The 25,179-nt window shown below is 33.9% G+C and overlaps 2 protein-coding genes across 2 annotated transcripts in view; one reads left to right on the plus strand and one right to left on the minus strand.

The window, feature by feature from the left end:
• The window catches only part of LOC138700340 (ankyrin repeat and SOCS box protein 1-like), a 43,529-nt gene extending 35,028 nt beyond the window's left edge, over nucleotides 1–8,501 (minus strand). The window contains exon 1 of the mRNA XM_069826897.1: nucleotides 6,021–8,501. Within this exon, the coding sequence (XP_069682998.1) occupies nucleotides 6,021–6,078 (58 nt within the window). The 5' untranslated portion in view covers nucleotides 6,079–8,501. The remainder of the gene's footprint in view (nucleotides 1–6,020) is intronic.
• Nucleotides 8,502–18,176: 9,675 nt separating this feature from the next.
• Nucleotides 18,177–25,179, plus strand: part of LOC138700339 (phospholipase A2 inhibitor beta-like) — a 32,811-nt gene continuing 25,808 nt past the window's right edge. The window contains exon 1 of the mRNA XM_069826896.1: nucleotides 18,177–18,389. Coding sequence (XP_069682997.1) covers nucleotides 18,244–18,389 — 146 coding nt within the window. The 5' untranslated portion in view covers nucleotides 18,177–18,243. The remainder of the gene's footprint in view (nucleotides 18,390–25,179) is intronic.

A 25,179-nucleotide genomic window follows, 5' to 3' on the forward strand; every position in this document is an offset into this window, starting at 1 on the left:
CTCCTGAAATTAATGACATTAACTACAGTTCGTTCTCTATAGTGCGCATGCATGCAATAAAACAGCTATTATTAATAAATTTCATGTCTAAGAAATTGTTTTGAGTTATCACATTGCAGCACATGCTCGAAATGTTGATCACAAAAACACTGATTAAGAGCCACGACGGTGACAGCGACGACCATGGTAAACGTCTGTAAGAGCGATTATGAAGACATGGACGACGATGTGATGAACACAATGACTAAGAAACGATGATGATAACGACGACATTTATGATGATAAGAACGACAATGATGATAAAATAATCGACGACGATGATAATGACGTCTGTAATAAAGACAACGAAGATAACAGCAGCGACAACAATGATGAAGAATGACAACGTTGATCATGACGACAAACATATGAACGGCGAAAATGGTGATAGAAAAGATCGACGACTATGATAAATAATGACAGCGAAAGTAAGAGAAGTGACAATCATGGTAATGACGACAAACATAAGAGCTGCGGCAATGATGATAAAAAGATCGACGACTAAGATAATATCAATGAAGGTAAGAGAAGTGACAATAATTTTTTTTATTTCAGTAGGTTATTTTACGACGCTTTATCAACATCTAAGGTTATTTATCATCTGGATGAGATGAAGGTGATAATGTCGGTGAAATGAGTCTGCGGTCCAGCATAGAAAGTACCCAGCATTTGCTCATCTTGGGTTGAGGGAAAACCCTGGAAAAAAACCTCAACCAGGTAACTTGTCCCGACTGGGAATGGAACCTGGGTCACCTGGTTTCGCGGCTAGACGCGATAACCGTTACTCCACAGCTGTGGACAAGTGACAATAATAATAGAGAATCCACAACAATGACATTGACGACAAACATAAGAGCGCCGACAAAGATGATGCAAAGATCGACGATAGTCATGATGGCCGTGATCATGAAACCAAAAATAACAGCAGCGCAGTGGTGATAAAGAGTCAACAAAGATGATAATGCTGACAAACAAAAAAGCAGCGACAATGATTGTAAAAAGATTGACGAACATAATGACGACCATGATCATGACAACGAAGATAACAGCAGCGACAACAATGACATTAACAACAAACATAAGAGTGGCGACAATGATGATGCTTGCTGATCATAATGAAATAATGAAGCATGTGTTTTCATAGGCGGTAAGTCTGTCGAATTTACTCTACAGTACATCTATGATGGAGTTGAAAACAGAATATATTCAAATACCTGAATCTGTAAGCTTACGATGGCCCTGGTGACGGTGGTAGTGGTAGTGAATTTGAGTACACACTCTCGTCCTAAATATGATTATTAAGAAGATAATGATTTCATTTACCTGTTTAAATACGCAATACTTGAGCCTATAGCTTGCACACTATCCAAGAAGCAATCCGCTGATAGAGAACCTGCACGCAGGACTTCACTTGTTGAAAAAAGTCACTCAACTGACCTTCCGCCTTCTACCTGTCTATGCCACGAGGGTCTGCTCTACACAAATAACGGTTCGTTTACACACCCAACATGTTTTCAATGGAAAACTAGACGTTTACGAAATGCAGGATTTTCTGGCCATTTCATTAGCACAATGGAACAACATTAAGACAACATGCAACAAGGACAAGGGATATAGATTTAGTCCCATTAAAGGGAAATAAATTCCAATTTCTTTCTGAAATTCGAAACCGTACTTTCTGAATTTTTTTTAACAAACACATTTTAATTTAGTTATCTTAAAATGTCATTTCCTCAAATGTTCTAATTCTGTAATTACATAATTATTTCAGTGTGGATGCGCTTGGCGAATAAAAAGCTTTCATGTTCAAGCAATAAACCATATTTTATCTCTGAGTAGAAGTAAATATATGCCTACTTAGTTTCATTTACACAGAGACACTTACGTATTTACAATAAGAAGTAGGCTAATGAACACAGAAACAAACATACTAGATATACAAGTTTCAAAAGGACTATGCAGCAAGTATTCATATCGACTAAGAGAATGTGGAAATGTGGAACACCTCTGGTAATTGCGGCAAGAGCAGTTTCATGTATTTTCGAACCTCTTAACAAAATCCTTCAGTGAGAAAGAAACGAAAATGATAGAAATGTTACAATAATAATGATGATGATAATAATAATAATCAGGGAACGGATTTATATGGACTAAAAATATATGAAATATGTAAATATATATGTAGTTATTTTTACCAAAATATGGAATTAAATATGGATTTTTACCAAAATATGGAATTAAATATGGACTTAAAATTATAAAAAAATGACTATGTACGTTAAATATTGGTACATTTTAATCAAACTAAACAAAAAATATAATGGACGTACCTTATCTTCCAATGTAGTTTCAACAAAACACAATTTTTATTGTCTGTTACCATAACAATAGGTTACAAACATTTCTTTCAAGTGCTGAAAAGTGAATCTTCTTCTATTGTCTCTGAGGATAGATTTATACTGACTAAAAGAACGTTCGACGTCACAAGAAGTAACTGGTACATAATTCAATTTCACAATGTCTGCTGGGGATAAGTCCAAGTTAATCTTCACTGTTGATTCACCACTCATCACAGCAACAACCTTTTGTAGTTCTTCATATCCAGGGTTTTTTGAAAGTACAGTGTCCACCTTAGCTCTTACTGCATCTGCAACTTTACCTCTACCACGATTCAGTTGTTCCACAGTACTATTTATAATTTCAAAACTTTCAGATAGTGAAAGGTGCCTATTTTGGAGACTTTTGAGCGTTTTTATGATGCATGAAAATGTATGCTGAATGTGAGCTAAGTCATTCTTCACACTTATGTCACAGGTAACTGTTTTCGCAGTATCAATTGAGACTGCATCTTCAGAGTCCAATGCAAGGAGAACATTGTTAATAGAGTCTATATGTTCGGCATAATATTCAACTGCTTCTAGCCATGTACCCCATCTAGTTAAAATTGGCTTTGGTGGCAATGGAATTTCAGGGTACATTTCTTTCAACACGTTAACTCTACTGGGAGCTTTGAGAAATACTTTTTTCACTGATGAAATCAACAAATCTACTTTAGGGAAATTGTCTCTGACCACTTCTGCCACACGATGAAATGCATGCGCCACACAAGTAAAATGAGTCAATTTAGGATATACAACAGATAATGCTTGTCCAGCTTTGACCATATAAGGGGCAGCATCGCTAATAAAGAATAACACATTATCGTACATAATACCCTTTGGCCACAGGATACCCATAGCTTCGTTGAACAGTTTAACTATAGTTTTGTTATTGCACTTTTCTAGAACATCACAATGTAAAAGAATTCGTTCAGAATATTGTTCACTTAACAAACCGATAACTACATTACCAACAAGTCTACCTTCTTTGTCGGGAGTCTCATCAATGGAAACCCAAATTGAACTATCTTTAATTTCATCTCTTATCTTCTGTATTGTCTCATCGTAGATGGATGGAGCATACGTCTTCCTAAGTGTTGACTCATCCGGGATTGTATGTTGAGTATATTTTTCAAGGAATTCCCTGAAGACCTTATTCTTTAGTTTGTAGAGAGGAATATCAGCAGAGATGAGAGAACGGCACAGGTCGATGTTAAACTCAGATCTTACATTCGATGTTGTTGGTTGTGTTAAAAACAATTGTCTCTGCTTGGAATTTAGTTGTTTGTTGGCCTGATGTTTACTAGTTGTAATGTGTTGTTGCACCAGGAACTTTTGTGTAGATGATACTGCACACTGACACAAATTACAAAATAATATTTTATTGTCAGTTGATAAACCATCTTCTTTAAATTCTGAAATGTAACTTGTTAGTTTTGATTTTAAATTGACTGAATGACGTACTTTTGGCATATTTACCGTCTTTATAGTATGATTTACAAAACTGAACCTATGTGTACTCTGACTGGCATTTAACTGTTGAGCTGCACAACTGAAGTCTGTTAAAAATTTTAAATTAAATTAATACAGTTTTGTAACTTACTTTCCCATTGTTGATAGGACTGCTAATTTTCAAATAACTCTGATGTTAAAGGGATTACTGAACATGTGTTTAAATCTCTATTGTTGAAATGTATTTTTAAAAGTTAATGGAATTTTGTTTTGTTTTATTGTTAAACCTAATATAATATGGACTGTTTTATATGAAATATGGAAAATATATGGAAATTAACGAAAATATGTACTAAACTCTAAAATATGGAAAAATATGGAAAATAAAAGTAGGATTTTTCAACCCTACACATTGTGAAACATAAAGATAATGCAAAATATAAATTATATTAGCTTTATAAGTAAATATGTATTTACATATAAATCCTTTCCCTGATAATAATAATAATAATAATAATAATAATAATAATAATAATAATAACTTACAAATGGCTTTTAGAGAACCAGGATGTTCATTGCCGCCTTCACATAAGCCCGCCATAGGTCCCTATCATAAGCAAGATTAATCCAGTTCCTAGCATCATATCCCACCGTGAAATCTGTTTTAATATTATCCTCCCATCTACATCTCGACCTCCCCAAAGGTCCTTTTTTCCCTCTGGCCTTCCAATTAACACCTTATATGCATTTTTGGATTCACCCGTATGTGCTACATGCCCTGTCCATCTCAAACGTCTGGATTTAATGTTCCTAATTATGTCTGGTGAAGAACACAATGCGTGCAGTTCTGTGTTGTGTAACTTTCTCCATTCTCCTGTAACTTCATCCCTCTTAGCTCAAAATATTTTCCTAAGAATCTTATTCTTGAACACTCTTAGCCCCTGTTCCTTTCTCACAGTGATAGTCCAAGTTCCACAACCATACAGAACAACCGGTAATATAACTGTTTTATAAATTCTAACTTTCAGGTTAATAATACACTAATAGTAGTAGTAATAATAATAATAATAATAATAATAATAATAATAATAATAATGGTAATAATAATAATATAATCGTAATAACATACTAATGATATCATTTGATTAAATATCAATATAAAAATCGTGTTGTATAAGCGTACCATGAGTTAAAGTCGATAAAATAGCAGTGGCGTAGCGTCAATGTCAGCTAAAAAGCTCAGCTTCCCCAGTTAATAATGATTTCATAATAAACCTGCAGTTTATGGAGAAAATTATTTATCAATTTTAATAGAATTTATATTCACGCTTTAAATGTTGTGATGCGGCAGCTCAGGATGATTTGTGATGCAGCAGTAAACAAGAAGCCTGCACACACCAGCTTCCAAGCAGACCGGTTTCTTCTGTGTAATCCACCCCGCAGATTTTCCATCCCTTTCTAACTAAACTACCCTAGTCGCAAGGCTCGCAAGAAGCTAGCTTTAACATTTAAAATAAGTAGTTTCCGAGTTATCCCTTTTCGTCAGTTGTGCTCAGTTGAAGTGTTAGTGTGCATTGTGGCTGATATAATAAATAATGAGCGAAATAACAGTTCCTGACACTAATTTACTTGAATTTTTTAGGACAATTGTATTATCAAGACCGACTTACGAACAAAAGTGTGATTTAAAAAACAAATGACCGACTCCCTTGCTGTCAATGAAGGACACAACCAAAAGACAGACGCATACTTACGTAATGATACTAATATTGTGATTTCTCTAAGTATGACAGGGAGTGAGCTAATGTTATACTATACGTGTCTATTTGATGTGTAAACCGTGAAATCATATTTTACTACGTATCATTTGAGGTCATGCCTTATTGGTGTTACTTACGAGGTTCCAACCAATCTTCGACTGCTGACTTGACATTGACTACTATTTATTTAAAGACTGTATTTTTGTAATGCGTTTTCTCATATTGCATGAAAGACAACTTGAGTTAGCTTCCCCTGCTCAAAATTTCATGCTACGCCACTGTAAAATAGTATCCTGCAACATAGAAATAGAGAATAACAGCATAATCCTAGGCTAAATAGAAGAAGAGGAAGAAGGAGCAAAAGTCAATATTACTCTTACTTATATATTACCTCTTAAAATGTTGTTTAGTGTTCGTTCCATCTTGACAGTAGTATTAATCATCGCCATATTCTTGATTCAGCGTCTTACAAATAAAGTTTCTGTCCTTTGTAACAACACAATGTATTTATAGTGTGAAATGAGATTACTTAATGTTGTAATTTTTCGAGGCAATGTTTTAAGTAACGGGCAATGACTTTGTGTTACTATTCGTGTACACTATGTCTATTCTGCATATAACTCAATTCTATATTTTGTGTCGCTTCTTCGTTGAAGCCCCCATCATCACTACTGTCCTCCGTGGTCTGTTGAATTTCGTCAGTATACCTGGACCGACTTCTACAGATCATTACTGACAACACAACTATTATCACAAATGTCAACAAGCACGCTGCCCCTAAACCAATCGTAACATAATGCCAAACTTTCTGTTCTGCTTCTTCAACTTGTAGGACTAACGCTGTTGTTGTTTCGTGAACAACATCTTCTTCGATGTCAGCTGCGATTGTAGATTTAGGCCTACATCCTAATTCTTGAATCGCATGCCACGAACGTCCTCTGAGATCATCGGGATATTCGCAAGTCACGTTCAAGTCACAATCTTCTTCGGCACAAATCTCGTACGCTTCGAACATACCACAATCACATATCCAAGGATTTCCTTCAATACTGAATTCGGAAATACTTAGCGCAAAGTCGAGGAAAGAAATATCGATTTTACTAATTGAATTTTCACGTAAAGAAATCGATGTGAGTTTCGAGAGGGGACGAAAGATTTCAATGTCTATTTCTTCTACGAAATTATGGCTTAAATCTAACTTACGTAGTTGAGAAAGTGAATTGAATATCCCTTGACTAAGGGTATAGAGCTCATTGTTGTCTAAGTATAACTCTTGTAGCTCTGTAGTTTTGCCGAATGTATCCAGACTGATATTAATAATTCCGCATTGAGATAAATTCCAAAATAGAAGTTGTGGAAGTTGCAATTGACCTTCATTTGGGAATTCAAACTTGAGGTTACCAGCAATGGAGAACCATTCAAGTTTTTTGTTGTATATGAATAAGTCTGGATTGATCGATATGATGTAATTGTGAGATAAATCGAGATATTTTAGGAATTTTAAAGTTTTGAATGTGTGAGGATCTATATCACTTATCAAGTTGAAAGAAAGGTTCAGATGCATGAGGTTGGGGAGATGCTGAAATGATTCGTTGCCCAAGCGGGTGATATTATTAAAGGAAGCGTTGAGTTTGCTGAGCTGGACTTTGAATCCTAACTGCGGAATTTCTGTCAACGATGAGTTAACGCAATTTGCTCCATTTGCGGGTGAGCATGAACATTGTGTGGGGCATTGGTACGTTACTATTATGCATACTGCACAAACAATTACAAAAATCGACAAAAATCTCAACATTTTTGGGTGCTAACTATAAAGTGTAATATTAGTGCAACCGCTAATGACACTGTGTAAAAGTCACTTAGGTTCGAATTCCACTTAGGACACAAATGTTCGTTCATTGTCAGTTTGATGTATTGCTGATTCCACGTCACAAAAACTATATTTCAGTGTCACGTTATGAAATAAACAAATGTGTTTATGGTATCGTTGTCAAGGCACGAAATTATTTTCTTGATGGCGGAGATGTTCACTTGTTTCAATTTTAATGTAATCTTCTCAAACTCGCTTCACGAGAATGTTCAGATATATCACACGAATTTTTAATTATTTAAGAAAAATATATATGTAATACGTATAATAATAGGAAATCAAATTATTTTATTTTGTAAATTAAGCTTCGTTTCTTTTTGTTTTGCAATTTGCTCACTTGAAACTTTTCAGATTCGAGACAAATCCATAACCGTTGAAATATTTGTTTCAAAACATAATTGTGATTTATGTCTTTTGTTTTATAATTTGCGCATTTGAAACCTTTCGGATTCGAGACAACTGAATGGCGATTTAAATGTTCACATTTAAAGACACAATTAATAATCATGTTTTCTTAATTATTACTCCGTAATGTGCATTTCTGCAGCTCCTTCACGTGTAACAACTGAAGAATATCGGACGTATCTACGCCTGCTATAATATAAAAACACACACATTGGTCTCTTGAATCGTTAAAGATCATTGGAGGAAATCAGAACGTGTCCGTATCACACTGTAACTTATTCATTCACTAATTGTCACATAAAAAATTAACTTTTACTGGCTCTTCCGTAGTGTAGGCCTACATATTACATAATTTGATAGCATCACAACTTCTTGAACTTGACACGCTGAGTGTACGTATTGTAGACACCAGGAAATGGAGAGAAAAAAATCAAATCCAGGTTACTCACGCCATCTGTTAGAATTATAATCTGTGATATTTATCCTTGAACATTAGAAGTCACACGTTAAGAATATTAATACTGTAATCAGTTCGAATTTAGAGAAACACATTACAGTTTTGTTTAGAGCGCACAACAGAAAACGTTAGCTAACGTACTACTTTCCTTATTTCACACGGAAAAACGGAGCGTCATCCGTTGAAGATAAGAAGTTCAAACATACCGTGGCAAAGTAAATACGTCTGCAGTGTGCAGTGCAGGGACCCGTTTCACAGCGCTAACAAGTTACAAATTAACAATTTACAAATAACACGTAAAAGATTACAAACGCTTGTAAACTGTGTTTCACAATGCTATCTTATTAATTAGTAAAGTTTGACGAACTTAACAAAATCAGCTAAAGAAATTTACAAATAAGAATTATTGGTTACACAATATCGCCAACGACAGTTTAGAAAAATCGCTAAGGAGCAGAGCTAAAGTCGCTGTATTTTTACTACTATCGATACACATGTTTATATTTTGTGCTAAAATAGATTATTCTAAGCTTCCTGATTCATATCTCACCAACAGAAAATATAAAGTATTGTTAAAAACAATTAAATGTATTTAGATTTTTATATATTGGCGACAATGGAGTTTTGTGTGCTGTGATTGGTCCAGTATACCAATACATTGAATGGTTGATCTATTACTTAAATGACCAAAGTTAGCGCCAAATTCAGTCAAATAAGAAAAATAACAGATTTGGGCCACATACAAATATGCAATTGATAAAATAATTACAACGTTCAACCACAAAATCAGGTTCATTTTTTGTGTTGATCCATCAGTATTTATTAATGTTGCATCCATAACCTCACAAACATTAGTGAATTCAGCAGCAGCATAAAAATTCTGTAATAACATTTGGTGATAAAAAAAACCTGTCTCGAATTTAACTCTTTTTAACAACATCAACTACCCTGTGGGCACTTTTGCACACTGATATCTTAGAAATTCCGTGCTTTATCATCTAACGCACGGAACTGACAGCGAGTAATGCAAAACAATACAGTTCTCGCTTTGAGGTTAGGGCATCACTTTTCTCTTTTGAATGTTGGATATGATGTCCCATATCTTGTAGGAGAGATTCCAGCGAAAGGGGACTCGAAACGACTTCAGAATACCGCGTAAGTAGTGTCGTTATTGCATTATTGAATTATTTATTTTTGGTGCAGGGAACTTCTTTTTTAAGTGCGAGCATTTATTAAATACAGTCTTCGTATATAAATACTTACGCGGTATTCTGAAGTATAGCTCGGGACTCATTAGAAACCTTTCATTAAATTCATACAATGATACGAACGTTTATTAATTTCTTGGATGGAAAATTTTACGTATTCTTTGTTTGTTTATGCCTAAATTCAATATCTTCGTCTGAGTCATTAGAACTACTTAATAACATCAAAACTGCTTTAGTTTAATTCTTAATATTATCCAGTTACTCAGAAATTAATTTAATAAATGTATCTTTATTTTATTTATTCAAAATTTGTTGCAATATTAAACTTTACACATCTCGGAGCTATTGTAGAAAATGTGCTAACTTTACAAGTAAAGTTTAAACGTTTGTAAAATTACCCTTCATTGTGAAACAGAATACTTGTAAAGTGAATAAAATTTAATTTGTAAAGATTTGATTTCCTTTGTAAAGTTCAACATTACAAACAAAGATTGTGAAACAGAAGTTTACAATTTACAAGCAAAACCAGTCTTACGTCTTCCACTGTGAGTCAAACGGTAGGACACGAGTTTGATTCTCGGTGGGGAGTGAAGATTTCTGACTAGTGGCGGAGAATGGTACTTTCCAAAGTGACGGCCTCAATTATATTTTACAGTAAGATGCATGTAACACCCGTCGTAAGTCTGGGCAACTATTTTACCCTTAATCTGAAGTTCTTTTATTAAACTGAAAACAGCTGTGCGGTCTGAACTTATACTAGTAGACCTAAACCTTATGAGCTTTTCTTGAATGCCGTCAGGTGTGATGTAGCGCAAAGTTGAGATTTTCGCTCCGTATCCAATTACTTTCCTTCGAGGACTACCTTTAATGTATTAATCAGGTTATTTGTAAATTATATTATGAAATGTTTAAATTAACTTACATTATGATTTCAGCAGATAATGAAAACGTATTTCTGTTATAATAACAAGAGAAAAGTGCAGTACATGTAATTAACATTGTTAAACCTGTATTTCACTTTTCGCAATTGGCATTACTGAATAACATCGAATTTCTTTATTGCAGTAATCGATCTTTAATCTATCTCAACTTCACAATGTCTGAATAGGTTAAGTATTCGTAAATATACAGTTATTAACAATTTGTGAGCGAATTTTAGGGATATATTATTTATATTTTCATTTTACTCACGAAATAGTCCTAATAAATGTCACTCGAGGTTTGAGATTACTACAGATAAATCAAAACCTGTCGTAATTCAAATCTCACATATAAGGTCAATTAAACAGTGTTCATGGGTTAGATGAGAAACATACAATATATATAACACAGTTGTATGAACACTTTTAAAGTAAAATAAATTATTAAAATTGCTAAAATTCAGACATGTTTCGAAGATTGCCTCTTCATCTTCGCTGACTCTACCACGACGGCTGGTTCAGGTGGTCGACCGCAAAGTAGCGTGGCTTAAAGGAGACAGTCTCGTGATATTATTGTTAAAAATCCAGAGTGACATTTATTGACACAAGGTCGCAGTTGTTTTTTTTTCCGAGGTTCTCCCGTTTCTCCATATTAGATATCTACGAATACATCATTCCGTCACCATTTTTCTACTTCGTCATCATTCCTTAGTATTCCCCGAACGCCAACTGGAGGGGCTAGCCTAGGGACGAGTGGGGTAGCTTGCTCCAAACTTGAGTATGCAGAGAACCAGGCGCGGATCTAGAATTTAATAATAGGGGGGGCTAATAGTAATTGAGGGGCTGGGTGCAAGAAGGGCATTTTAGAGGATGTGCCCTTTTTGAGTAAAACGCTTTATTGTGTTCTCTGATCTGTTATGCATATGATCACAAAGTTGTAGTTTAGTACTGTGGTCATAGAGGTCAGGAGTACCGGTACCCAAAATGTAAAGGCGTGCATAGATAACATTATTACGGTTTGAATTTTCAACATCAATTTTCTCAAAACTTGCATTTGAGAGAAGTGCCTTTCTTGCACCCAACCCCTCAATTAACATATGAATACAGTAGTATAATCACAACACAGAACAATGGAATTAAAAACAAATAAATAAACCACAACAATATTGTCACTCTTAGGTTCTAAGTCTTCAGTTAGTTCTAATTCTAAAGGAAATGGTGACTGGAATGGAAAGTCGATTAAATGTTACTTACAGTTTAACGAAGCTGAAGTCGTCTGGGATGTTTTCTTGCGAAAAGTTCTATTACTTCGTCCGGACTTACGTCAATGTTACGATGAATGTTGAGCAATACCAAACCATTCAGTCTGTCCTGGTTCATCGTCGATCTGAGGTAGGTTTTCACACGTCTCAGCTCTCTTATATTGGGGTAGAAATTATTCCTAGTATGCAGCAAAGCTTCTATAGCCGTGTCTGGTTTTTTTGTTGCTCCTTCCAAATTGAAACCACAAATGTAGCTCTCCTCTAAGCTCTGGAATAGTTCCTGGCAGATCCTGTTCATAAATCGTTGCAGCTTGTAGGATGACATCGATATTTTTATTAGGATCGTGTAGAAAGTTAGGAATCAAAGATTGGAGTTTAATTACATGACTGTGCCTAGCAGGCGAAAATCGTACTGACAAATCGCTTAGAAAGTGATCAGGAAAAGGAAGAAATACATTGAGGCGGTAATAATCTTTAGGAGACTTAGACGCAACATTATTGCGATGGATTTGTCTGGATGCAACTCGAGGTACATTTACTTCTACGTCTACAGATTGAGCCAATGCAACAGCCTTCTCAAAAAGAAAATTATAAGTGTTATTATCTCGGCAGGCCTGAAGAGTATTCATGACACATTCAACCATCTGGTAGCACTGACTTAGTTCGAGATTTGGGCTCTGTAGCTTCCGCGAAACACACAGTGTTATTCCAAATATTTCTGCTAAAATATGCAATGAAATTATGAATTCGAATTTTAGAATTGAGTTAAGCATCAAATGTGCCTTTGTACCATAGGATCCAAAATCTTCCAGGAATGATATAACAGCGGAGAAAATGTCTAAAAATTGTAACACTGCGTCATGCCGTTCAATCCATCTTGTTTCACACAAGGTCTTTAGTTTCGTTTTCTTGTGTTCAGGGCATATTTGACTAATTTTTTCTTTCATCATGATTGACCGCTTGCTAGACTCCCTAACATATTTTGCTATTTCTGCTACTGTGTCTACAGTTTGTCTAACACTGGGAACAGAGCACGATTTTGAAAGTGACAAATTTAGACAATGTGAGGCACAGTGCATATAGTATGCGAGAGGCTGCTCTTTTAAAATTCGCGCTTGGACACCGCGAAACTTCCCCGACATATTAGCACCGCCGTCATAACCCTGTCCGCGAAGATTCGAAATATCTAGACCTAAGTCCCACAGTTCACTTAAAACAACTTTTGACAATGCCTCTCCACTTAGATCTTGCACCACTACGAATCTAAAAAATTCCTCATGCAAGTAACACTTTTCTCGGTCTACGAATCGCACACATAATGATAGTTGCTCATTGGAACTGATGTCGGTTGTTTCATCTACTAAGATAGAAAAATATTTACTTTGGTTAACCTCTTCAACAATTTTCTTTTCAATAATGGTGCCACAACAGTTTATGAGATCGTTTTGCGTTGTTTTACTTGTTAGAGATGCGTTTTTGGGGGCATTTTTAAGATGACTATGCAGAATCTGATCACCGGCATCAACGCGATATTTTAGAAGCTCCCTGAAATTACCTTCGTTTTGATTTTCGCTTTCCAAGTCAATCGCACCATCATCCCTGTGTCCTCTTAATGGAATATTTTGTCGGCCGCACAAAATAATTGTTTTTACTATTGGGACAAGTTTCATCCTGTTTTCGCGCACTGTTTGTAACACTTCATTATTAAATTGAACCAGAACGTTCTCTACCTTACCTTCAAACACTTGTTTAAAGTTGTCACATTTTAAGAGAGCAGTTTTATGATAACTATTCTCAGAATGTCTCCTGAATATTTCAGAGGCCTTTTTGAATTTTCTTAGAGATTTCGTAACTAAATTCTGTAACGTCACTTTGCTTCGCCCTCCCTCTTTAGATCCGAATAAAACGCACACGTTACAGAACACACCTTCATCCTTCTTACTGTAAGAGAGCCATGGAAATCTTTTAAGCCACGCACGCTGAAATTGTCTAGACTGTCCCGATTCTAGTGTCTTCGGAAATATATATTTTTCGTCTGGAACCCACGGATTTGTTAGAGCTTTGTATTTTATCTCGTCGCTGCATATTTCTTTTTCCACTAAGCAACCAATATCTAATACATTATGAGTCGTCGAACTAGCGTCATCACTTTCACCGCACATAACCGATTCCACTGTTACGGTATTAACAGGCATACACTTTTCTTCATCCGTACTGCACTTTTCTTTCACTTCACCACACGGCTTCTTGATGAATTGTAAGATATTTGTTTGAAACTTACGTTTCGACATTTTATAATTTCTTATAACTGTTACACTAAATAATTCACCTGTACGGACTGATCACTTCTCGTCTCAATTCAGAAGTCGAATGTAGTGGCTATTGTAAAGTACGATAATTAAGGTGTTGGTAGCGGCCTAGCTACAGTGTGGTAGGGGTGGTTACCGTTAGATTTCCGTTCCGAAGTCCGAACTATTGTTAAACCCCATGGTAACGACCCCTAAGGAATGCGACCATTTACCTGATCTATTCACTCGAACTGTAAAGAGAGTTTGTATGCGAAAGAAAATAGCAAAATAATATTAAGTTTAGAGAGTGAAGAAATCATATAAGTTATATGAATAAAAAAATAATGCTTTGTACATTTTAAATAAAAAAAGTCTTTGAATTGATAGGGGGGTCTATAGCCCCCCAGACCCCCCCCCTTGTATCCGCGCCTGCAGAGAACCTTAGTATAGTCAGCCGCTGTGAGTTTTGGAATACGCCTAGCTTGGGGGTTGTATTGTATTTATTTTCTGTACATTCCGTGACGTTCGTACATCGCTTTACAGCCAGAATATGCAACATGTCAAAAGTCTTAATAATACTACAAAGTCTTAATTATAGTCACAGTCTAGTTGAAATACATACACAAGAATTTTACAATTATAGTCTACTAGCACAACACAAAGGTTTAGTATCGATACGTAATACAACACAGAAATATTCATACAGTGTTGTTGAATGTCATAAATTCACTTACAGAATAGAAGGCGTGAAAAATTAGATACTTCTTTAATTTGGCCCTAAATGCTCTTACAAACAAACGTTCTGATGGGGGCAGATGAAGAAGTTATTTTTTTTCTTCCACTATGTTAATAATGTCAAAAGAAGTGCTTATACAAATTTTGGCCACTTGACAGCAATTACGAGGGCCGTAAAAAATAAGTTCGCCTGGGTCCGTTAACAGAAAAAAACACAATTTCATGGAAAACATTTTTTGGAACAGACACAACAATTATTTTCCACCAGAATTGAGACATTTCTCATATCATGGGATCGACAGAGAGAGGTGCAGACGCAGTCAAACGCTGGTTCCGATCTGAGGCGGCTGACTTCTACGACACAAAAATTGATCCCATGGCATGAAACAGTCTCAATTTCAGTGGGGGATATGTTGACAAATAGCGCAACAATTGCTGTATCTGTTTCAATAAATATTTCCATGCAATCGTGCTTTTTTCTATAAACTGCTCCATGGAAATTTACTTTCTGGACGGCCTCGTAATTGCGGTCGAGTGGCCAAAATTTGTATAAGCACTTCTTTTGACATTATTAATATGGTGGAAGAAAAAAATTTAACTTTTTTATCTGCCCCTATCAGAACGTTTGCTTGTTAGCGTAATAGGTCGTAAAAGGTCGCAGTGCTGGGTCATAGTGTCCCTCTCCCGAAAATTCCATTCCATAGTACTGATGCGAAATTGTACGTAAGTTGGTATGGCCAGATAAAGTGAATATAAGAAAGATCAATGAAAGTAATAGGGATTCGAAACAAATGTCAAAGTAAATAAAAAAACGTAAGAGGTAATATCAAAACGGCGTTTTAACCTCTTCCCCTATTATATATTTTACCTGTTTTGTGAAAAAAAAAATTGTCATATTTTTTTATTTTCGTAAAGAGCTCATTTAATATTGCAGAATCACTGTACATCACTCATTTTCTTACACACCTAAAAATCACTATGAAAAAGACATACATTCATACCTGAATATTATCCCGAGTTATCTCGTGCACCTTGATTCCAGCTCTGGTAGTTGTCCCACTTTGATTTTCTCCTGAACTATTTACCAACTTATGTTTTTTATGGATTAATTTATGAGGTACAATACCAGTGCTGTTATCAAGGCGTTAAATGTTGCTTGTCGTGTCATAGACTCGAAAGCAGGGTATTACGCACAGTGGCACATTGCATTCCGGACAGTAGTATCTGCTCTCCTATATGAAGAATGGTGTAGCAGTCATTGAATATTTGTACCAGTACATCTGTTCTTCAGGTTTGTGAATAATGTTCTGCAGTATCACTATGCCCAAAAGTACACGTATTTCAGAGTCTGTAGTAGGCCGCCACGAATTATTTTCAGCATTCTGTGAACATTTATTAGCATGCCGAATCGTCTCCTCGAATATAATGTTCATGAGGTCATTATTAAAGAATAATTAAAAATTGAGAATTATCGTTATCAGAAACAATGTTAAAATTTCAGGGAATGGGGACCCCGGAGGTGCAGAAGAAATGGTGCTAGATGTCTTCTATTGAAACCACTGTCGAAAAGACGCGACATCAACTGATCTGGTCCACACCTGTGGAGTAACGGTCAGCGCGTCTGGCTGCGAAACCAGGTGGCCCGGGTTCGAATCCCGGTCGGGGCAAGTTACCTGGTTGAGGTTTTCCCGGGGTTTTCCCTCAACCCAATATGAGGAAATGCTGGGTAATTTTCGGTGCTGGACCCCGGACTCATTTCACTGGCATTATCACCTTCATTTCATTCACACGCTAAATAACCTAGATGTTGATACAGCGTCGTAAAATAACCCAATAAAATAAAAAAAAATCAACTGATCTGAATTTGTTTGTTGGTCTATAACTTCGTCTTCTGATACCGATGGTTCATTTCCTAATCTTCTACAGGAATATATTCCTGATCAAAAGTTTCGGAATCACTAACTTGATCCATCTTTACACAAAACAGCACAAAAAACACTAAACACAAATGAAACTGCCAAAACCAACTATCATCTACAGACGTGGACAAATTATTAGCAAAATTGAAGATTTTTATTATATATTTTTACAAAACATGATTCTTCAATTTAGACTACAGTTGACATTTTTGTGTATTTCCAAATTATTAGGAAAATTGAAGATTTGTATTGTATATTTGTAGAAAATTTGACTCTTCAATTTGGACTACATTTGATATTTTACATATTTACAAATCATTAGCAAAACTGAAGGTTTTTATTATATATTTTTACAAAATTCGATTCTTCAATTTGGAATACAGTTGACATTTTGGATATTTCCAAATTATTAGCAAAATTGAAGACTTTTATTTTACAGTTTAACAAAATTTGACTCTTCAATTTAGACTGTAGTTGACATTTTTGCTAATTTACAAATTATTAACAAAATTGAAGATTTTTATTATATATTTTTACAAAATTAAGCTCCTCAATTTAAACTACAGTTTAAATTTTGCATATTTCTGTCTACTGTAATGATAGAAATATGCGTAATTGTCAATTGTAGTCTAAACTGAAAAGTCAAATTTTGTAAACAGAATTATCATAAAAATCGTCAATTTTGTTAATAATTTGTCCACGTCTGTACTCACTAGTGTGTGTGAATGCTATATGAGCATAGAATTCCACTCGCAAGGAAGAAGTACAAAAACACTACCAGATATAGCAATATCACTAACTTCTGTAGCCATCTAGTGAGGAAAAGGTTAATGGAAGGATGGAAACGTATATATTCGGGATATAATCCTGAGCAGCGAAAATGGGACTCAAACGAGTTAACTGGGTTAATAAATTTTGACACAAGTTAGCAACCCGAGTTAACAAGGGTTAATCAGAGAAGTGGTTAATAATATTCATGCCAACTGGAGATAAATTAATAAGCATGGTTAGAATTTGGAATTACTGTCAAGGTTAATGTTACTTACTTATTGCCGTTTCGGAAATGACTCGGGATGGGCCTCATGTTGATGAAGAGTCAAGAAACTTACTTGACTTTATGGTACGAGAATTCCTAGAACTAAAAATATGAAAAGGGGATGAGGAAAGTGTATGTAGGAGGGAACTATCTGTAGATCTAAAAGATAGCTGTAGTAGAGCAGTATGATGTTGCAAATCGATAACTGAAAGAACAGATTGTGCCAGAATGAACGACGCAGCTAATATAACAAAAAAACTCAGTGTACTTATTACAATCCATTCATCCAACTATTGACCCACCATCCCTCACTGATTTAGACGAAAACTGTACTGATGTGGGTATTTGGGCGGTAAACAGAGATGCTAAGGACTAATTTAAAGAATGCTTATCTTATCTCTCTTATCGAATGATAACTTCGTCATGTAGGAGGCACCTACGTACAAACCTAACAACATCAGTGCCTGCTGGTCTAATTCCAGCTCTTCTTCTAAAAGAATTTGTGGGCTGCAGAATGAAAGGTTTGAAAACGACTTTTCTTCTTGTCTGGGCGACGGCGGCATTGCAGGTCCAGGGACAATGTCCGAGTCCGTGCAACTGTCCCAGCTCTTACACCGCCAACTGCGCTTCTGCTTCCTTGATAGAGATACCAGGTGAAAGGTTCGTATCCGGATAACAGCCCTGCCGTCTTAAGTGTACTGATATGGCTGTAGTAGTATTTTCTCTTATGAATATGAATATATGAATTATTTTTCCCCTCTGTTTCTATCAAACACAGATTAACGTCCTTTGCACTGTGTGATAAATGTTGGTTAGTTGTTTTTTTAGTTGGTTATTTAACGACGCTGTATGAACTACTAGGTTATTTAGCGTCGATGGGATTGATGATAGCGAGATGATATTTGGCGAGATGAGGCCGAGGATTCGCCGTAGATTACTTGACATTCATCTTACGGTTGGGAAAAACCTCGGAAAAAACCCAACCAGATAATCAACCCAAGCGGGGATCGAGCGCCTTACCGACTGAGCCACGCTGGTGGCTTTGATGAGATTTTTCTTTCATTGTTCTAATACAGGCATGACAGAAAAAAGAGGGTACTGAAAAAAATATTCTTCCAAATTCAGGAACCATTTACTCAGAAATTACTTAGGATAAATGCTGAAATTTATTATGCTAATGTAAACTATATAGTTCTTCAAAATGAATGGACTGCTATTTTAAAATATTCAATTCAAGTAGTGAAAATGTGGAGGGTCATATTTTTATATGACAAAATAAACATGTGGGGTTTTGTGAAATTGTGCTTGTGTAATTGAAAAAAAATCTATTTTTATTCCACTCATTTTCTCATATAATATTTTTTTTGACATAGGGGTAAGATTGGAAAGTGTGAGATTAGAACTTTTTGTAGTAGGTGTTCCTAACTGTTGACAATCTCAAATTCAATAGACTTTTCTTTCTGTCATTCCTATATTAAAACAATGAAAGATAATTTCTTTCTGTGATCAGCTCACAACTCACCGACATTTATTTATAATAATAATAATAATAATAATAATAATAATAATAATAATAATAATAATAGTTTTATTTTCCCTGGCAGAGTTAAGGCCATCAGGCCTTCTCTTCCACTCAAGCAGGATCAAATCACATACAGAAAAATACATACCGGTATACAAATATTAACTTAAAATAATAATAATAATAATAATAATAATAATAATAATAATAATAATAATAAAGTAAAAAAGAGAGATTGAATACATATACACAATTAGTACTAACTTAAAAAAATAATAAAAAAAGAGACTGAATACATAATCACAAACAGGAAAATACATTCTAGTATACAAGTATTGACTTAAAAAAATAATTAATACATATGAATATAATCTCACAACTAAAGGAATAGTACAATTAGTATGATCAGCACAGCACGTGTTACATTGAGACAATGACAATTACCTAGATATAAGTGTTAATGGAAAAATAAAGTAATGACTGTGTAAAATAATAATAATAATAATAATAATAATAATAATAATAATAATAATAAATAAAAATTATACCTAAAAAAACTAATTCATTCTGCAAAGGATATTAGTCTGTGTTTGATAGAAACAGAGGACAAAATATTTTATATATTTATATTTATACGCTAAAATATTGTTAACAGTTCTGCCAGTACCCATAAGGGGATGTACTTGTACGTAAAGGCATGGGAACTATAAATCTGCTAACATTTAAAGTAGGATATTTACAGCGCTATATTGGTTAATTTAGGAATATATTAAAGGGGCTAGACATAAGTTTTAGATACACAGTTGTATTTTTACTCACGATATTATACTACAGTATGTGAAGAAAATATTAACTTGAATTTAGGGCACACATCTCAAAACATATATCATTCGAAAAGGCTGAAATTTTATACAGACTTTCAGAACTCAAGTACCGGTACGTTAAAAGTAGATTATTGTTATACAGTAATACTTATACGAATTTCAAGCATTTTCACAGATTATGATGATGATGATGATGATGATGATGATGATGATGATGATAATAATACTTTGGTCGGCGAGAAAAAGCACGTAAGTCTAAAAAGTCGATTTTTCTGCTGTATCTAATCGCATAAGTCTAGTATTTTTTCTGATTTTAAAATAATACAATTTCTTGTATTTTAAATTGAAAATGATTTTACTTTAACCAACATAGGCCTACATGTATTTCATTATTATGCTTATATTCAGTTAAGAGTACATTAAAAAGAAAGTCTCTCCTGAAAAATTAATTTTCTTTTACGTATGTGCCTTTTCCCGCCGACCAAAGAATAATAATAATAATAATAATAATAATAATAATAATAATAATAATAATAATAATAATACTAATAATAATATTAATAATAATACTAATAACAATAATAATAATAATACTAATAATAATAATACAAATAATACTAATAATAATACTAATAATAATAATACTAATAATAATAATAATAATACTAATAATAATAATAATAACAATAATAATTATAATACTAATAATAATAATAATAATAATACTAATAACAATAATAATAATAATACTAATAATACTAATAATAATAATAATACTAATAATAATAATACCAATAATAATACTAATAATAATACTAATAATAATAATAATACTAATAACAATAATACTAATAACAATAATAATAATAATAATAATACTAATAATACTAATAATAATAATACTAATAATAATAATAATAACAATAATAATTATAATACTAATAATAATAATAATACTAATAATAATACTAATAACAATAATAATAATAATACTAATAATACTAATAACAATAATAATAATAATAATACTAATAATACTAATAATAATAATAATAATACTAATAATAATACTAATAATAATACTAATAATAATAATACTAATAACAATAATAATAATAATACTAATAATACTAATAATAATAATACTAATAATAATAATAATAATAATAACAATAATAATTATAATACTAATAATAATTATAATACTAATAATAATAATAATACTAATAATAATAATACTAATAATAATAATAATAATAATACTAATGATAATAATAATACTAATGATAATAATAACAATAATAATAATAATACTAATAATAATAATAAACATTTTATGTAACCTACCTAAAGCCGAAGGGCCTACTTTTTTCCCCCATCAACCCAGCAAAGATATTAAGTGTTCAGAAACCTTTAAAGAAGGACTTTTTTCTTCACTTTAGGTACAATGATGTTCTATTTATACACAAGCCAATAAAAGTTTCTTTTGCAGCTTCATTTAAATCGTTTTCTCGTAAATATCCACACAAATGTTCAACAATTGTTCCTCATAACCACACAAAATGAAATAGGCCCTACATATTAATAGGTTGAAATACAGATCGGCTTCTCAGATCTTTGAATGAGGAAAATTTACAAAGTAAGTCATAATTTAAACAATTGAATAACTAAGAAATAATTGTGTAAAAATAAAAATGAACTTATCATGTCAGTCTAAAGAAATGGTTAATTTACAGAAACTTGTTTACTTCCAATAAATTGTCCGCTACTTGCTCGTTAACAAATGTAAAATCAAACTAACAAATAATAATTAAAATACTTTAATAAAAGAGGGTTTAACCTGCTAAGGTTTTTTTAATCAAACCTCAACATTTTAAATCAGTAAAATAACATGAAAAATATTGTCTTTGATTGACAGTAAAATTTAAGAATAATTATACGGTTGTCAAGCAAGTTGAATGTAAATGAACAACATTTAACAAGTGAGAGTGACCATTAACACAAGAAATTGCTGCTTGAGGTGTGTGTTAAATTAAGGTTTAGCGAGAGTTGTCTGAAATAAAATAAAAGTTAAATGAATACAATAATTATAACAAATTAATAAACAAACATTATTCATAAAAGTAAATCACTCTTGTCCTTCATCACAGATTAACTTTGAAGAATAGTTTGCTCTCTCTTAGATTGTTTTCGAGGTACAACGGCATCCGCTAATTTTCAACACAGCTTCTCAAGAAACACTTTAACATAGACTTCATGTTAACACTCTGAATGAGCAGTGGAGAGAAATAGCGAGAGACAGAGAGAAATCAAGTAAAGTAATCCTCAAAGTTTGAAATATGAAATGATAAATACACATTCAGTAATAATGATTGGGAAGTGCAGTACATACAAAGCAAACTGCAGATGCTGACACTATTTGAAACATATGACATCGTAGCTGGTTTGATTAGGCACCAGATGCAAGCTTCCATTAATGGCGAGATAAGATTGTGAGGAAATTTATAGGAGTATAAACAGCGTTTGAAAGGGATAATAATGGAAAAGCTTGTTACATGAGAAACTTCCTGTTCATTGAACCTGTCATGATTGGCAGGCTCATTTCATTCTTGCATTAAATTACTGCCTGAAAACGACCTACGAATTTCAAGAATGTGCCCTCCTTAGCAAACTTGTTAAAATATCGATAGAATGAGGATTTATTAATTGCATATGTCAGGTGCAAAATGGGTGCCGATCTACGATATCTGCATTCATCATGGTCCGCTACCTGAGGTTCACAGTGTAATAATTCTGCCAACTAACTGACGGGAAGCGGATTTCTCGTCACTGGAACTCTCGTCACTGGAATTCTCGTCACTGGAACTCTCGTCACTGGAACTCTCGTCACTGGAACTCTCGTCATTGGAACTTTCGTCACTGGAACTCTCGTCACTGGAACTCTCGTCATTGGAACTCTCGTCACTGGAACTCTCGTCATTGGAACTCTCGTCACTGGAACTCTCGTCATTGTACCACCTAGTCACTCGGTGTTTTGGTCACTTCGACTTTTTGGTCACCCGATATTTTGGTTACCAGTACACATTTTCTTAAGGGGAAAGGATAGTATTTTTTGGTGAAAAATGAGTAAATTAAAAAAAAACTTTAAAATACTCTGTGATATGTGTGCAATGCATAGGATAACATTTTGTGGGTATTTGTGCCCTTATCGGATGTTGAGTCGCCATTTTTAAAGTTCCTGCGTTATGGATTTTTAAATCACTCGCCCACTTTTATTGTTGTTTCCGGTAAATTAAATTTTCAAAAAACAAAAATTCTCTTTAAAATACTCTTTGATATGTGTGGAATGCATTGCATAACATTTTGCGGGTATTTGTGCCCTTATCGGATGTTGACACGTCATTTTTAAACTTCCTGCGCTATGGATTTTTAAATCACACGCCCGCTTTTATCGGTTTCCAGTAACTTCATTTTTTTTGCTACATTGTCTGACAAAAATGGATATAATTTCTGAACTATGAAAGATACATGCATGAAATTTAGAACACACATTCTTTAGACTATTAAAAAACTTTTTCATTGTAACAGAATTTTGTTAATTGATTTCATTTTAAAAATACGTCCGTTTGTTCGAAAGAAAGGAAATCAGAAAATTGTTATTAAATTTAATTGTTTATTTTACAAACGTAGGGACTAATATCAAAATTCTGTTACAGACAGTTTGTAGAACATGCTTTTGCAAATACATTGCAAAAATTGTTTGAATCTATCTTTAAAAACAGTTTAGATATACCGATTTTAGTAGAATCCTGCATTGGGTATATTTTGTTCAAATTTGGGCCCCCCAATAATTTTTTTTTTCAAAATGTTTTTATTCGGTTGAGTTGGCACAGCTATGAGCTGTGTACATAAAAAAATTAATATTTTACACCAAATAGGAAAGAAGTTTTTAAAAATACCATCCTCTGCCCTTAAAAACAATTTCTTTTGACAAGTAAAATATCCATAGGCACACGGCATAAAATTTTACATGATTTATGTTTAAAAATTGCCACCCAAATTGTGTCCGATATCTCTGAGGTACGTAAGAGCATCACCATCTTCTTTATAATCAAGTATCGTTCTGCGATCCTACTAATCTTTCTGTCTAAATCATTCACTTTCTTCTTTTTCCGGGTAGGGGAGTGACCTTTCTACCCGCTCGAAATGTTGGTGAATTCTGCCAGCTTCACTTCACAATAAACCTAGGAAATGGTATAACGACGGATGAGGCTTTCCTGCGAGAATATTTAGGCGTCGATGCCACGCCTCAACGTGTGAATTGCTCGAGAAAGATTCTCTCTTGTTTTTATGTAGCAGTTCCATACGACCGGTGGAAAATTCATCTACTAAATGCGGGGGTCGGGTGACAAATTTTGTTTTCGTATTTTTCGGACAAATTTCTTCCTTAGACAGCTTCATGTTCTTGCGTGACGCTGAATATTGACTGCAGGTGATGCATCTGCAGTTTAATTGCCTTCACGGTTTCAGTGGCGTGAATCCTTCCTCAGTTAGGACCATGACTTGGATGTTCAGAAGGGCCTTCAATTATAGATGTTTTATCTGGAGTTAGGGTTATTGTAGCGTTGCATCTTCTGTGCTGGTCGCATCTCCAAACACCAGAATCTGCGACTTTATGCCTGGCATACATATACCTTTGATGTATTAGTTTCTCAAAGCTCCTAATATTTCGAGTGGATAGAAATTGCCCTTCGTGATGCTCCATCAATACAATAAATCTGATAATAACTAAAATAAGTAACAACGTCACCTTACACCTAAAATTTCTTTCCCAAATACTTATATGCGTAACCACGGAAACAAGCTTACAATGACATTTAAATCTCATTATACTTATATGCGTAACCACGGAAACAAGCTTACAATGACATTTAAATCTCATTATACTTATATGCGTAACCACGGAAACAAGCTTACAATGACATTTAAATCTCATTATACTTATATGCGTAACCACGGAAACAACCTTACAATGACATTTAAATCTCATTATACTTATATGCGTAACCACGGAAACAACCTTACAATGACATTTAAATCTCAT

The sequence above is a fragment of the Periplaneta americana genome, chromosome 5 (genome assembly GCF_040183065.1).
Source record: "Periplaneta americana isolate PAMFEO1 chromosome 5, P.americana_PAMFEO1_priV1, whole genome shotgun sequence".
Taxonomy (NCBI): Eukaryota; Metazoa; Arthropoda; class Insecta; order Blattodea; family Blattidae; genus Periplaneta; species Periplaneta americana.